A 16,762-nucleotide genomic window follows, 5' to 3' on the forward strand; every position below is an offset into this window, starting at 1 on the left:
CCTGGGCCAGAGGCATCAGGCCTGGGCGGGGGGCAGAACCAGTGATCGGGGGGAAATGAGGGTCCCCTGCCCAGGCCTGACACCTCTGGCAGAGCCATCAGGCCTGGGCAAGGGGCCGATCTGCGATTGGAGGGTGATGGGGGTCAACGCCTGAGGGCTCCCAGTATGTGAGAGGGGGCAGCCTGGGCTGAGGGACACTCCCCCCCCCCAGGGCACGAATTTCGTGCACTGGGCCCCTAGTATGATTATAAATAGCTGACATAAATAATGTATCTTCTCTCCCTCCCTTTTATCAAGATTGAAAAGGCCAAACCCATTAAATGTGGAACATTTGGTGCAACATCCTTACAGCAGAGATATTTAGCTACTGGAGATTTTGCTGGAAACCTTCATATATGGTAAGATTACTTAATTAGTAATAAGACCTGAGATAACAGTTTCTTTGATAGTCTTATTACTCTTCCTCTGAAAGAGAATTCTAATTTTTCTTTAGGTGTTTAAAATAATGTTATCAGTATTTCTACATATGCTTTTTGATGCTACTATTTAATAACTTGTATTTATAAATAAAGGGTTATTCCCCTCCACCTTGAAGGATACAATCTATAAAAATACATATGTATAACATGGGGGAAAATTAGATACTGTGTGCATTTCAGCAGTACATTTGACATTACAGAATGATACACAGAGTTTTTGTTTGTTTTAATTTTTTAATGTAGAGCTCCCAATTCATTTAAAGTTTTTTTAATGTGTTAGCTAAGCACAACTTTTAGGAACCCATCTGTTGAGCAAATCAAGATAAACCTGTTGCCCTAACCGGTTTGGCTTAGTGGATAGAGTGTCGGCCTGCAGAATGAAGGGTCCCAGGTTCGATTCCAGTCAAGGGCATATACCTTGATTTCGGGCACATCCCCAGTCAGGGGTGTGCAGGAGGCAGCTGAATCAATGTTTCTTCTCTCTCAGTGTTTTTAACTCTCTATCCCTCTCCCTTCCTCTCTGTAAAAAATCAATAAAATATATTAAAAAAAAAAAGATAAACCTGTTTTGCATGAGCAAAATCATAATTGTGCCAAATGCTTTTAATTTTCATGTTTTACCAAGAATTATCTAATCTAATAAAAGAGAAATATGCAAATTGCCCGTGCCTTCGCTACGCTCAAGCCACACCCACCAGCCAATCAGAGCAACTATATGCAAATTAACCCAAACAAGATGGCGGCTGGCAGCCATGGAGCTGGAGCAAGCAGGAGGCTTGGTTGCCCCGGTGATGGAGGAAGCCAAGCTTCCTGCCTGCCCTGGCCGGCAATAGCCACTGCTCAAGGCAACAAAGTTTCAATTATAGAAGATAAATAAATCCCAGATACCTGCTTCCAGCCAGCCTCCACTGGGAGCTTGGATGGCTGGGGGTCGTGGCCATCCTGCAAACAGCCATCAGCCCCTCACCCAGGATGGCCACACCCTCATGGGGTGAGGGTCCCCGCTGGGGGGCTAGGCCAGCCTGCACACAGCCATCATCCCCTCACCCAGACTGGCCAGGCACCCCAGCAGGACCCCCCACTCTGAAGAGGGTGTGGCCAGCCTGAAAATGGCCCTCAGCCCCTCACCCAGGCTGGCCAGGTACCCCAGTGGGGACCCCCACCCTGAAGGGGCTATGGCCAGCCTGCAAACAGCCCTCAGCCCCTCACCCAGGCTGGCCAGTCACCCCAGCGGGGTCCTCCAACCTGAAGGGCCTGTGGCCAGCTTGCAAACAGCGATTAGCCCCTCACCCAGGCTGGCCAGGCACCCCAGCGGGGACCTCCACCATGAAGGGGCTGTGGCCAGCCTGCAAACAGCCCTCAGCCCCTCACCCAGGCTGGCCAGGCACCCCAGCGGGGACCCCCACTGTGAAGGGGCTGTGGCCAGCCTGCAAACAGCCATCAGCCCCTCACCCAGGCTAGCCAGGTGCCCCAGTGGGGACCCCCACCCTGAAGGGGTGTGGCCAGTCTGAAAACGGCCCTCAGCCCCTCACCCAGGCTGGCCAGGCACCCCAGTGGGACCCCCACCTGATCCAGGACACCCTTCAGGCCAAACCAGCCAGCCCCTACCTGTGCACCAGGCCTCTATCCTATATAATAAAAGGGTAATATGCAAATTTACCCTAACAGCAGAACGACTGGGAATGACTGGTCACTATGACACACACTGACCACCAGGGGGCAGACGCACAATGCAGGAGCTGCCCCCTTGTGGTCCCTGCACTCCCACAGGGGGAGCTCTGCTCAGCCATAAGCCAGGCTGATGGCTGCCAGTACAGCGGTGGTGGTGGGAGCCTCTCCTGCCTCCTCAGCAGCGCTAAGGATGTCCGACTGCAGCTTAGGCCTGCTTCCCGCTGGCAAGTGGACATCCCCCGAGGGCTCCCGGGCTGCCAGAGGGATGTCTGACTGCCAGCTTAGGCCCAATCCCCCAGGGAGCTGGCCTAAGCCAGCAGGTGGTCATCCCCCGAGGGGTCCCAGACTGCGAGAGGGCACAGGCCGAGCTGAGGGACCCCCCCAAGTGCACAAATTTTTGTGCACCAGGCCTCTAGTTTTCTTATATTTAAATTAGAGTTGAGTGAATTCAAATTTCTCTAATTACTTTTTAGAAATAGCTCTTAATCATCTGAAGTATACATTAATGTTCTAGAGAGAAACCGTCTTCCCTACCTGTTTTCTAATGTGACCTTTTTTGACTTCTCACTTAGAATCTGCTACTTTGTAATTAAATTACTTTGACCTATTTATCTGTCTTAGGCTCCTAATATAAAACATAATAAAGCTATTTTAATTTACCCTTGCTTTAACTGCTTAATAATTAAGTTAGCATTTATTACAATGCATTAGTCCTCACATGCTATGTCATATACTTTCAAAGAAATGGGGAGAGAGACTAGTCTGAATGTTATTTTTTAAAATAAATATATTTCAGCTCAAGAATATAGAACAAATGTAACTACTGACTTTCTTCCTAATAGAGTAGAACAGGTACTACTGACTTGTTTTCATTGATAAGTCTTTTATTTATGTTTTAAAAAGTAATGTTTTCTAAAAATCTGTAAAAATAGTCTTTTAAGTAGAACCTCAATCCTGTTTATTCTCCTATTTCTTTCACAGTAATGCTATAAAGATAAATATCATATCTCAAATAGGTTGAACTATCTCAAATTTGCTAAGTGAAATTTTACAAATTTTGGCTCATAAGTTGGGATTACATCATGAAAAGCTACATTCATTTTGTTTAAGTGTAGGTTATTGAAACCTGACTTGTTAAAGAGAAATGTGGATAGAAGCTCCAATAGAAAAGCAAAAGAAGGGGAGCAAGTGAGAAAAGGGATATATCGCTATAACCTACTTGAGCCATTCATTATGCAACCATCTCCTGTAGGCTCAAGCACACATAGTAGTAGTTACTTTCCTGCATTCCTTTCTCTTAAATAACCTAGAATTAGACAAACTTCAGCCAGTTTGACTCTCATATTTGTGACCAGCATGATGATAAACTGAAAAATACATAACTAGATGAAAAATCAATATGGAACTCAGTGAGAAAATAATACATGATAAAGTGGAAAATGTGTACCTAGTACACACTATTCATATAATAAAATAACCCTCAGAAGATCTCTAGATGAAACTACCAAGGCCAACTTTGGAAACATTCTAAATCCTTCTACTTTACTCTATATTTAAAGCAGTAATTATCAGACTTCAATCAGCAAAGAGTCCACAGGTTTGGGACCCCATCCCAGAGATCATTCACAGGGGAGGAGCCTGTGAATCCGCACTTATTAATAAGCAGACCTGGTAATTCATCTTTGAAGAACACTAAGTAAAGTGGACATGGGTTTGAATTCCAAGTTGAATAATGACCATTCTCATTGAGGGCTTAAAAGATCCTAAAGTGGAGGGAAGAAATTGGGAGTATTTGTATAAATTCATAGTCAAATCCTTATTTTTAAAGAAAAATCTAAATATGGTATGCATTCTTACATTTTAGTAGTGAGCTAAGTGTTTGGGATATGTGCTGTAAGTAAGAAACTGTCTTTTGTTGTTTAGGAATTTGGAAGCTCCAGAGTACCCAGTGTATTCTGTAAAGGGCCATAAAGAAATTATAAATACTATAGATGGTGTAGGTGGACTAGGAATTGGGGAAGGAGCACCTGAAATTGTGACTGGCAGCCGAGATGGTAAGTCAAAGTATTTTATGTACAGTGTTTTAATTTTTTTAAGATAAATCTCTATACAACAGTATGTCCTCTCTGTGTGGAAATCCTCAGTAACCCTGACCCACTAAATCTAACAGTCTGCTTTTTTAATAGGCAGGTTTGATGGCATATCCCTAAATTGTTTCATTCTTAAGTATTTTGAGATGGAGGAAAAGCACTTAACTATTTTAGTTTTGAGCAAGTTCAACTACTAACAACCATAGTTTCATATGAACCTTGAAGGATTTCAGATTTCTTTATCGGTTTTTGAGGCAGCTGACTATAATGTGGGTGGCAGCTTTTCCTTTTTTAAAAAGCAGAATCAGTACTTGTGAAAATTGTCACGTTGACAGCTGTTGAACCCTGAAGTTCTGTGATCCTTCCGCTGAGCATTGTAGAAAGCTCCAAGGACACCATGTGCCTTTCTGCCTGCGGTGACCAAAAATGGACAGGTCTTAAAAGAAAAGAGAGGTGAATTTTCTGATGGTTACTTAAGAGCGGCTCTGTTTTTGAAATAAAATATTCTTTCCCACCCTAGAAACAATACAGAATATCGAAGGAAAAACAGCATTCAGTCCACCATACCAGCATAACTGTTAGGTGTGCTTTTCTTTCCAGTCTTATATACAACAATGAATAGCTATCAGTGTGTGTATGGTTTTGTATCTTACTTTTCCCATTTAATGTTTTGTCATATGTAAATGTTGCTGTTTTCATACTTACATGTTAATGACTACGTCACATTCCATCCTATGGAGGTGTCACAATGTTCTAACCTGTTAATAAGCATTCAATTTTTTGTTTACCTCAAATTTTTTGTTTATTGTTTTGGGAGAGTGACTTAAAAATAATAAATAAGTATCATTATGTATATAACTCTTGGAATAAGTGTGTGTTGCGGCTTTTAAAATTTACTGTCAATTTTTCCAAATTATGTTTTTACCTCATCAGCTACAATGGAAGAGATAGATTTCCAGTCTACCCTACCAGCATTGATTTTCCTAGTTTTTTAGATAAAAATGGTACACCATTCCAACTTTGTTAATTTCTTTCTATATTTGTTTACCAGTTAATTTTGCTTTGTGAATTGTCTGTTTATGTTCTTAGCTCATTTAATTATTACAAACATAATATAACTTTTATCAGTTTGTATGAAGCCAGTGGAGTGATACCTCTTGTCATATTTGCAGGAATTTTTTTCTCCTTAAGGCATCTTCTTAATAACCTATTTTATTTTATTCTTGGAGATAAATCAAGTGGAATAGTGCCCCCTTTTCTACATTTATTATCCCTTTTAAGGATTTCTTTTTTTTATGCTTTTCCTATGCTCTCTCAGGTACTTGCCTTTTAGCCATTTTATTACATGCATTTGTATTTCTCATAAGCAGTGACATCATTTACTTAGCAGTCCTATAATTTGCATTAAAATGAGGAAGTTGGAATTAAATTGAGAAGAATTATTTGTTAATTTTTAAAAATAATTCTTGCCCTAACTGGTTTGGCTCAGTGGATAGAGCGTCGGCCTGTGGACTCAAGGGTCCTGGGTTTGATTCCGGTCAAGGGCATGTACCTTGGTTTCGGGCACATCCCCAGTAGGGGGTGTGCAGGAGGCAGCTGATTGATGTTTCTCTCTCATCGATGTTTCTAACTCTCTATCCCTCTCCCTTCCTCTCTGTAAAAAATCAATAAAATATATTTTAAAAAAATAATAATACTTTATTGTTGGAAGTATTACATATGTCTCCCTTTTCCCCCCATTGACCTCCTCCAGCCCACCCCTGCCCTGTTAATTTTATTTAATATTTCCCTGTTCTCTATTGCTACAGGGAAATTAAACTTAATTATATATGAAATAGTATTCTAAAACCCAATGTAAGAAATCGTAGGTGTAAAAATTAGTTTATTCCTCTGTATAAAGAATAATGCCAATGATTATATGAGTAGTAAGGAAATAATTTAAATGGCACTGGTATTATCTAAGTAACTAATACATTAGTTTTAGGCTTAAGCAAAGAAAAGGAAGTGTGGTTTGAATTGCATAACATCTGTGTTTGCCTTGTCAGTCATACCTTGTTGATAACTTAGGAACAGTTGTTGGCTTTTCTGTATATCTGTTTGGAAATTTAAGTCAGACATATGGGTTATATCTCTGATAGTAAGTACAACTTACCCACTTCAAAGTTAGAAAAATGTGAATACTTTTTCAGATGTTAGAACATCTATAATATTACCATGAATACAGGAAGCCATAGGAAGAGAATGCAGAAAAGAAATGTCATTATTTGCTGTTGAATTTTGCCGGTGCACTTTTATGTATGGCAGGAACTGTGAAGGTGTGGGACCCAAGGCAGAAAGACGATCCTGTTGCTAATATGGAACCTGTACAAGGAGAAAACAAGAGAGACTGTTGGACTGTGGCGTTTGGTGAGTTGTTGAAGAACTCTTGGATTTGAAGTATCCAATGGTAAAAGCTTCAAGAAAGTCCTCCTGATGGTCTATTTATAGTCTGTGGATTATTCTGGCAGTTTATTGAGGCAAATAGACGTGGTGGTTAACGTCACCCTCTGAGGCCTGGGTTTGAAGTCTCACGGTCTACTTATTGACTGTGTGACTTATTGGCAAGTTATGAAGCATCTGTTTGTTGGTTGCTTCATTTGTAAATGGAAGTAATAATAGAATTTACTTAATAGTGTTGTTATGAGGATTCAAAAAGTTAATACATGTATAGTGCTTAGAATTGTGTTTAGATTATTAAGTGCTCAAAAATAATTTGCTGTTACTATGTACTTGTGTTTAACTAGATGATATTGACCCAGTTAGAACCAAATGCCAGTAATGGAGCTAAGTAGAGCCTCATAGGCAAATGGTAGCTTTACAGATCTTACATTATACTCTCTATAGAGTATGTTTATTTTCTAGGAAGTAGTTATACCATTACAAAATTGTTTCTTATAAATCTGACAACTGTGTTTCTCTACTAATATATTTAAAATGAATGCTGGTTTTGTAGGACTAATTGATGTTTACCCTTGTATCTCTTGCTGAGCATCAAAATTAAAATAACTTTTGCTAGTAAGAGGTATAGACCATATTTAGTTTTAAATCTCTATTTTCTTTCCCCTTTTTCTTAGTATAATCCTGTGTAGATAATAGACATTAAAAGTAGGATTTAACAATATACAGCGGGGCCTTGACTTACGAGTTTAATTCGTTCCGAGACCGAGCTCGTTAAGGAGCTCGTTAAAGAGCTGGTTAACTCAAATTACTCTGTCAACTCAATGCAAAAAATCTGCCGAGAGACAGCTGGTATCTCAAAAAACTCGTTAGTCGGGACACTCGTAAGTCAAGGCCCCACTGTATGTGATTTGTTCAACTTTTTATGTTATTTTAAAATTGCACTGTTATTTAATTAGAGGAAAGTTTTAGACTTCCACTATAAAAAAATTAATTATTGTATGGGAATTACTATGTGTGTATATTTTATGAGCAATTATATAAACTTAAGACATATGCTTGGGGAGAAATTTCAGGGTTAGTATTTGGAATCATCATCTAAAACTTGGTATAATAATTAAAAAGTAATTACCTTTGGGTTCATTAAAGCCTTTCATCATTGATCTAAGGAACATAAGTACAATTTTAAATACAGGTGCTTAAGTTTAAAAAGAAAATCCATTGATTTGACAAATTTTTATGAATGCCAAGTAGGTGCAAAGCGGTGGGCATATAAAGGTTAAACAGATGTGTTATCTGCATCAAGATGCTTATAGTTTAATAAAGAGGACATGATATCTACATTAATTATAGTGCAGCCCTAGCTGGTTTGGCTCAGTGGATAGAGCATTGGTCTGAGGACTGAAGGGTCCCAGATTCGATTCTGGTCAAGTGCACATGCCTGGGTTGTGGGCTTGATCCTCAGTAGGGGATGTGCAGGAGGCAGCTGATCAATGATTCTCTCATTGATGTGTTTATCTCTCTCTCTCCTCTCCCTTTCTCTCTGAAATCAATAAAAATATATTTTTAAAAATTATAGTACAAGGTAGGAGTGATAAAAGGTCATGAAAGACATGGACAAATGCAGAAGGAGTCCCCAGGGAAAGATGACCAGGGTGAGAGGGCATTTTTGACCAAAAGGATATATAGAATTTGAACCCCTGAAATTGGAAGGAAATTTCAAGTATAAGGAATAGCTTGGAAAGTGTCCAAGTATGTAGAGGAAGTACTGTAGTGGTAGAAATTGCTTTAAAGATGGCTCAGGCCCACAGCCAGAGGTGTTTAGAAGGCAATAATAGTCTCGCATATCCCTTCAGTAGAAAATGAGCTTTAAAATAACTATATCAAATACCAAATTAATAATCTGATGTCCTGCCAGGATCGGTAACATGAGATTCTACCCAATGTGATTTTGTAAAATCTGATTCAGTACAAATTGTATGCATCGGTTCATAAAATTATTTTACCAGCCTTCAGATTAGCATTTATGAAGATCTGAAATGTTGTGTCTTGATCTGTAGGTAATGCTTATAATCAAGAGGAGCGTGTTGTTTGTGCTGGCTATGACAACGGGGACATCAAACTGTTTGATCTCAGAAGTATGTCATTGCGGTGGGAGACAAACATTAAAAATGGGGTAATGTACATTTGGATTCTTTTAATTTTATGTATGTATGTATGTATGTATGTTAATCCTCACCTGAGGATATTTTTTCATTGATTTTTAGAGAGAGTGGAAGGGAGAGGGAGAGACAGGGAGAAATACTGATGTGAGAGAGAGACATCGATTGATTGCCTCCTGCATGTACCCTGACCAGGGCCAGGGAACCTGCAACCAAGGTATGAGCACTTGACCAGAATTGAACCTAGGACCCTTCAGTTCGCAGGCCGATGCTCCATCCACTCAGCCAAACCAACTAGGGCCATCTGGATTATTTTTAATTTCTCTGAGCATGTTTTCACCTACCTCTGAACTACTACAAAAGGAAGGTGATTCTAATAACTCATCTCAGTACAACCACTCTACTAGTGGTTCTTAACCTTCTGGGGCTCTGAGCCCTTTGGGAATCTGATGAAAATCATGGACCCTCTCTTGGAAAGTGAACACACTCCCAGATGTGGTATAGCAGAGCTGGTGAGTCACCAGCCCCTGTGGTGGACTGTGGACACCTGTGCACTGCACATTGTCATATCAAAATGAGCACGTAAGAGGCCTTTTTCTGCTAATAGGAAGCCTGAAAATAGTAATAGCCTTTCAGATTTTAGGTTCCTGAGTTGTATGCCTCTCAGGAGGAATGGGGCTCCTTCCTGTTTCCTAACGTCAGCCTTGACTTAACTGTGTACAATAATTGGGGAACTCAAGGTGGTTTGATCTTATTAACCAAGAAGAATTTTTTTTTATGGTTTAAAAGTTTTTAATGTATTGATTCAATTTAAATGCTTTCACATGAGCTAATTATTTTAAAGTTGTTTTCCTTAGCTTAAAAGAATCTACTGAATAATATTCATTAGACCATCAATAATAAATATTCTGTATTTTCAGGTATGTAGCCTGGAGTTTGACAGAAAAGATATAAGTATGAATAAGTTAGTAGCTACGTCTCTGGAAGGGAAGTTTCATGTTTTTGACATGAGAACACAGCATCCAACCAAAGGTTTTGCTTCTGTTTCAGAAAAGGTAAATCTGAGGGGAATGCCTTTCTATGAAGAGGAATGTTCTTAGCTTGTTTTAGACTAGACTTAGTCACTAAGGTGCCTTCCAGGACTTTATGGGAAGGGAGCTATTTTTAATATATTCTTGTGGGATCTTGACAAGGTTTTCTCGGCAAAGAGTACTTTCAGAGAGCTTACCAGTTTTAGACTTCTTGATTATAATAAAGGCCTCAGTTGGCTAGGAATCTTATTTTGTATTTAAGGAGCAATCATAGAAAAAGTAGCTGATGACAAGTATGTGATAAACAAAACCTAGCCTTGCATTTCCTAATAAATATATAATATTTGTATTTATACCTAATTATATACTCTTAGGTGTATACCAATATACACCTTAGTATAATACTAATTATATACTTTTCAAAATATATCAACATATATGTATTGTCATTTAACCACATTTTATTTTAAATTCCAGTTGTTATATTAAATAAAATTGTTTAAAGTGTTAATCACTCTGATTGATACATAGTAGGTGCTCAAAATGTATTTATTCTTTTATTCACACTTATATACATACATACTTTGCCTTGTTTTGAATAGTAATTGACGAAGCTTAAAAGGAAATGTGGTATTACAGTGTTAGAAAAATAGATGAAGAAAGCGGGGCAAAGGGAAAATACTTGTTAAAATGGTGTCAGAAGTAAGGGGATTGCATAAAATTCATGCTGAAACGTCCTCTCATTTGCAAGAGAGGGGTGAGAAATGTGAGTCTGAGCTTCCCCCGTTTTAAAAATAAAGGTCGGTTACAGATTTATAGTTTCCATGAGATTAAAATATGTAAGTTGTTCAGGAAATAAAAATTCACTCCTTTTCTCATTCTACCGTGGATTCAGTAGTACTTCCCAAATGTTCCTATTTTGTCTTATTATTACATGCAATTATTATTGCATGTAAATTACTGCCACTGCCTGATGAACTAAATTTTTAACAAGATAAATATATTTTGTAATATTGTTTTTACTGTTGTTTCAGAGTATATTAAGTATCTATCAGCAAAGCACTTTACTAAGTTGTTTTATATACAACTGCAACATGTTTCTTATTATCTATAAATTATACTGTTATCTTCAAAATTTTTTTCTTTTTTTAAAAACATATTTTTATTGATTTCAGAGAGGAAGGGAGAGGGAGAGAGAGATAGAAACATCAATGATGAAAGAGAATCATTGATCAGCTGCCTCCTGCACACCCCACACTGGGGTCGAGCCTGCAACCCAGGCATGTGTCCTTGGCCGGAATCGAACCTGGGACCCTTCAGTCCGCAGGCTGACGCTCTATCCACGGAGCAACCAGCTAGGGCAATAAAGTTTATTTTTTAAAAGTTCAATCTATCTTTATTTTTCCCTTAGGAAGAAGTATGTGGTTTGTATTTTACTTTTGTTTTTGTTTTTTTTTTTTTTTTTTTTTTTTGCTCAGAGTGAGCTAGAGACATAAATGTATGAAATCTATTTACATAGTTTATATGGTACTATAAACTTAGACTTTTAATCTGATAACATATTTTTTTTAAAAATCCAGTACAACTTTGTTTCATAAAGCAATAAAGAAAAATTATGTTTTTCCTGATTTCTGATGGTTTCTTCTAAATCTTTGGAGCCATTATAAAGAGAAGGACCAGAAAATAACTACTTTTATAGCAGTTGAAAAGATAGAAGGAAAATTTCCTTATTTGCAGGGTTTCTCTTCTAGGGCAGTCTTTGTCATACAAACTTATAAACAGGTTGTGTGCTTCTCCTGCTGTTTAGGCTCATAAATCTACCGTGTGGCAGGTCCGACACCTGCCCCAGAACCGAGAGCTGTTCCTGACAGCGGGAGGCGCCGGCGGCCTCCACCTCTGGAAGTAGTAAGTCTCTGCTGTGCATCCGGCTCCTTTGTGGGTCCTGGTGGGCATGAACTAGGAATAGAGTGAACTTTTCCCCCTTATTTTCCTCCTCTGACTTAGTTCATTTTGCTATGATTTTAAATTTTATTGTATTATGTAAGTATTATTTTCTAAGCATTTTTAAAACAAATTTACTTCTTTTACACATACTAAATAGTAACCTTTTGACTCATTTAATGTTTGTTATTTAGTTGTCTTCCATATATTGTAGTGTGGTCAGGGGCCAGGAACAATTCTTTTCATAGATTTGGAATCAGGGATTTTTGCTGTTTTTGTTGTTGTTTGTTTGTTTGTTTTTAAGGAAAACTTTCACCAAAGGCTCTTGTGAAATATTATAATCAGGTTGTTAGAACACTACCTCTAGAAGATAGGAAAAGGGTTGAAATTGTTAGTTTTAGATCCTAGTAATTCAGTTGCCCAAGTTCAGATAACATCCTTGTGATAGAACCAGAACAGAGCCCGAGGGCCCTGATTGGTCTTCAGGAAAAGCCTTGTCGTTGAGTTTACTTTCTGCATACCACAGGCAGGGTGAGTGACAGGGAGAGCTTACCATGCGCTGCGCTCTGAATCCCAAAGGCCTGACGAGGGCAGTTACTAGTAGCTGCTCATTTAAAAGGCCTGATAAAAACTGCATTAATGGTTATCTCTTTCTGTAAACATCACCCAAGGGGGAAAAAAAAAGGAAAGAAACACAAGCTATAAATGAAAGATAATGTTTGAAAAAAAGAAATAAAAGAAAAATATCATCTTTAATGCTTCTGGGACTTACACATTTACAAAATACTTTTTTTTTAAAAATATGTTTTTATTGATTTTAGAGAGAGAGGAAGGGAGAAGGATAGAGAGATAGAAACCGATGAGAGAGACATTGATCGGCCGCCTCCCGCATGCCCTTTGCTGGGGAGTGAGCCCACAGATGGGGCATGTGCCCCTATTGGGAATCAAACTGGGGACATCTTGGTTCATGGGTCAACGCTCAACCTCTGAGCTACACTGGCCAGGCTACAAAATAGTTTTCTATTTACTAGCTCCTTGTGGACGTTAGAAGGGGTTCTAAAAAATAGGGCTACCAAAGCATTTAGGAATATAGCTGACCAAAAACCAGGAGTGAATGCTTTAAATCAAAACTATATAGTTTCTGTGAATAAAAAGCAGAGGGAAAGTGTTGAGAGATCTAGGAGAATGCCTGGTAGATAGGTCATTTGGTAATTTCCCTTTTCTCAGCACCTTTGTCCATTGTTACTCCCTGATTGTTCCAACCCCGTCTTTCCTCTGGGATCAACTCTGCAGATCCCTGTAAGCCATGCAGTGGCACCTCACTGTTCCACCTGAGGACCAAACTCTTTAGGCTGCTAACTTGAAGCACTGAGTCCAAGTTTTCTTTGCAATCCACACGTGGAATTGTTTTCCTTATGAGATGCAACCACATTTATAGCTGAAATTTTGGACTCTTGTGGATTTAATTAATATCAGTGAAGTTGGGTCTGTATGCATTAGAAATTTGTAGCTTATCTCAAAATAAACTTGAACCTTTACCATAACAGATATCTAGTCTAATCTTCAAATTGGTTTGGAGCTTTGCTCTCAGGTATTATACCAGCAAAGGAGATCTGGTTTTTGCCAGTCTCCCTTGGTAGTAATTCCATTAAATTCTAAGTATTTCTTAAGCACCTAACCAAGAATTCCTAAGGTAACTCATCTAGTTATTTAGAAATTGTTTTATGAATGAATGGCCCCCAACATGCTGATTTTTTTGTTATTTTATATTTTGAAAATCTCAAAACTTTAATAGACAGTCTGGTGGGTTTAAAAAGTCTTTGTTATTTTTTAAATACTAAATTGCAGCTTTTGCCAAGAGATATAAAAAAAAATCTGTTGACTATTTATTAAAAGGAATTGTAGAGTCTGAGAGGAAGAAAGAACAGTAGGTTATCTACCTATCACTTCTTGTATTTCTGCTCTGCTTCTCAGTTGCTTTGTATCCTGAAACTCTTGGCCTTTCTTAGCATTTATAAAATACAGATAGTATCATAGTTGATACCTCACAGGCTTTAAAAGGCCTTTTAAGGAGGAGCAAAACCCCAGTATTTCACTAGGAACACATCTCCATGCTGGGAGGGATGTTTCTTTTCCCCTTCTCTCAAATTTAGCCCAAATAGTATTTATAACTTGTTCACCTTCAACTCTTCTTATTTATAAATTTATCTTTTCAGCTGAAAGAAAATCACAGGGTTCAGAATGGCTTTTTTTTGCATTTTGAAGCAATGATGTTTAGGTCTAAAATCTCCTCCCAGCAGTGCCTGCCCATAGAGTGGTACACAGAGGTCCTAGGATCTGGCCTGGAGCTCAGGGGATGGATGGATCAAGTGTCTGCCATCCATTCTGGAAGTGTTTGGACAGGTTCTGCAAATGGTAGTTTTTGCCTTTGCACATGCTGTATACCTTCTTTGTTCTTGCTTTCAGCGAATACCCTGTTCAGCGGTCAAAGAAAGATTCTGAAGGAGTAGAGATGGGAGTTGCGGGTTCCGTCAGCCTTTTGCAGAACGTTACATTGTCTACCCAGCCCATTTCCAGTTTGGACTGGAGTCCAGATAAAAGGGGCCTCTGCATCTGTAGTTCATTTGATCAAATGGTGAGAGTACTGATTATTACAAAACTCAATAAAATTTGATCTGAAGATTTTGGACTTTGAAACCCTCCAGCGGAACACTCATAGAATTTAGGATGTGCTCTGCATCCTCCGACTCTCCTTGGACAAGGCTGGATTTGACTGATGAAAAAGGCCCAGATGCAAACCTCAGGCTCGCCTCTCTCGGTGTGGAATGCCCAGCGGTGAGCTCCAGCCACCTGGCTGGTCACTGGTTTGCTGCTGCACAGGGGGCACCAAGGTCTCCAGAGCCAGCTCCGTTCCTCTCCCTCCATTTGTGATAAAAGTTGGTACTTGTCTATATTTCACCATATTTAAATTTGTTCTGCATTCCCAAAGTCCGTATTTCATAATAAACACCTGTGTTGCATTTCAGTGTTCACGTGGTCATGGTAGGGATCACTTAGTTTGGTGTAGGATGGTTTGCCTTGATGAAACTACTGTGAATTAACCTTCATAAATACACTTTGAGAGCTTTCACAGTCACTAAGTTTCAGTACAAAACATTACTTCACAAAATTACCATAGCGTGCAGTCAAAATAGATTTGGGTAACTATGTTTAGCATTGTAACTCATAAAATGAAATACTGTGATTTACAGAGACCTCTTTTTTATCTAGAAACAGAGTTAAATTAGTGAGACTTTCCATTGTTGACTATGGTAAGTGATGTTGAGATGTCCAAGTTTTGGGGGTTTTGTAACCTTTTTGTCAAACTTTTTAATATATTTTATGAATAAATATTTGTTTTTGAAATCTATGGTAGATCTGATTCGTCGAACTTAGTAGTAATAAACACCATCACTTCTTTTGCTTTATAAATGCTTAATAAGTACCTCTTACTCACTTTGTTTCTTCACTGTTCATATCTTTGGCTAAGCTCAGGTATTAATTGTATCACAGTTTCATTAAACCTACCCTTCCTCCTGCATTCCAGAGACAGAGCACCTAAAACATTTGTAATATATGAAATTCATGTGATTTCAGGGGTTCTTGGAAAGTCACTTGTTTGGAATATTAAATTCAGAAAATTAACTTTAAAAAAAAGCCCAAAATCTTGGATAAAACAATACTATGGACATAATTATGAAAGTAAAATTAAATAGAACTTTAAAAATACCTATCCCTGCTTTTTGTTTGGTTGGTTTTTGTTTGTTTTTAATCCTCACATGAGGATTTTTTTCCCATTGATTTTTAGAGAGAGTGGAAGGGAGGTAGAAAGGGGGAGAAAGAGAGAAATATCAATGGGAGAAAGACACATGGATTGCCAGACAAGGGCCTGGCAAAAACCTGGAGTTTTCAATTATGCTGAGACTCTACTGTCCCATCTGCCTGACCACTTTCGGTGAATTGTCTTCCCCTGGAAGGAGGCACTCACCTAAAGTAAAGACCCTGTGCTGCCCTGACCTCTTGTGGGGAAATGTGGGCATTGCAAAGCTTTCATCACAGAAGAAAATGATTTTTGTCTTTCAAATGCAGCTGGCAAAATGTTTCCTGTTCAGTTTACTGTAGGCACACATGTCAAATTGGGCCTCAAAAAAGACATTATCTTAGAGAAGGTTCTTCCCCAAATGGGAGTGTTTATGAAAAGTCACATTCTGTATGTGATAACACTTCAAAAGTCTTATGATTAGCTTTACTCTAGATTTAATCTTATTTTTAGTGCACCATGAGAGCTGACTTCCAGAAGGAAACATTGGGCTTTTTATAAAGTGAGGACTTACCTTGTACACTAAAATAGTATATATGCCTCCACCTCCCACCACCAATTGATTCTATAAGTTCTCAGCATAGTATGAAGTAGTATTTCTCAAAGTAAGGACTTCTTTATACCACCACCTAACTTCCTGCAAACATTCTAGAATCCCCTCCCCCACCACCTTTCTTGCTCTGAATTTGCAGGGGATATGGTCATTGTTTTTTCAAGCTATTTCTGCACGAACAAGCCAATGAGCAGGCCTCCCATCTAACCTCCTTTTGGCTCAGTGGACCACACAGCTAAAATAAGCAACACAAAATAAACAGTGTGGTCAGAGACTCACAACTCTCCCTCACCCAGGAGGCTGAAGGCACGCACACTTTCTGCTCATTTTAAATCTTCAACTTTCCTTATGCTAAAGAATGCTCACACTGGGTCTTTTGTAGCAGATGGAATGTCAGCTCTGAGAGAGCCCTTGCAGTCCAATGAGCCCAGAATCCCTTTGAGACAGACTCAGGTGAGAGAGACTCAGGTGTGGCATCTCCTGACCCCCTAGTCCAGCACTCTTCTCCCTGTGCCACCTAAAGAGTCCACTCCACACTCC

The 16,762-nt window shown here is 38.9% G+C and overlaps 1 protein-coding gene across 1 annotated transcript in view; it reads left to right on the forward strand.

Annotated features, from left to right (window-relative positions):
• The window catches only part of WDR92 (WD repeat domain 92), a 24,761-nt gene extending 9,542 nt beyond the window's left edge, over nucleotides 1–15,219 (forward strand). Inside the window, exons 2-8 of the mRNA XM_005884538.2 lie at nucleotides 298–398; nucleotides 4,074–4,204; nucleotides 6,545–6,646; nucleotides 8,737–8,852; nucleotides 9,759–9,893; nucleotides 11,677–11,774; nucleotides 14,277–15,219. Of these exons, the coding sequence (XP_005884600.2) occupies nucleotides 298–398; nucleotides 4,074–4,204; nucleotides 6,545–6,646; nucleotides 8,737–8,852; nucleotides 9,759–9,893; nucleotides 11,677–11,774; nucleotides 14,277–14,484 (891 nt within the window). The 3' untranslated portion in view covers nucleotides 14,485–15,219. The remainder of the gene's footprint in view (nucleotides 1–297; nucleotides 399–4,073; nucleotides 4,205–6,544; nucleotides 6,647–8,736; nucleotides 8,853–9,758; nucleotides 9,894–11,676; nucleotides 11,775–14,276) is intronic.
• Nucleotides 15,220–16,762: the final 1,543 nt, after the last annotated feature.

This window comes from Myotis brandtii, unplaced genomic scaffold, assembly GCF_000412655.1.
Source record: "Myotis brandtii unplaced genomic scaffold, ASM41265v1 scaffold84, whole genome shotgun sequence".
Taxonomy (NCBI): domain Eukaryota; kingdom Metazoa; phylum Chordata; class Mammalia; order Chiroptera; family Vespertilionidae; genus Myotis; species Myotis brandtii.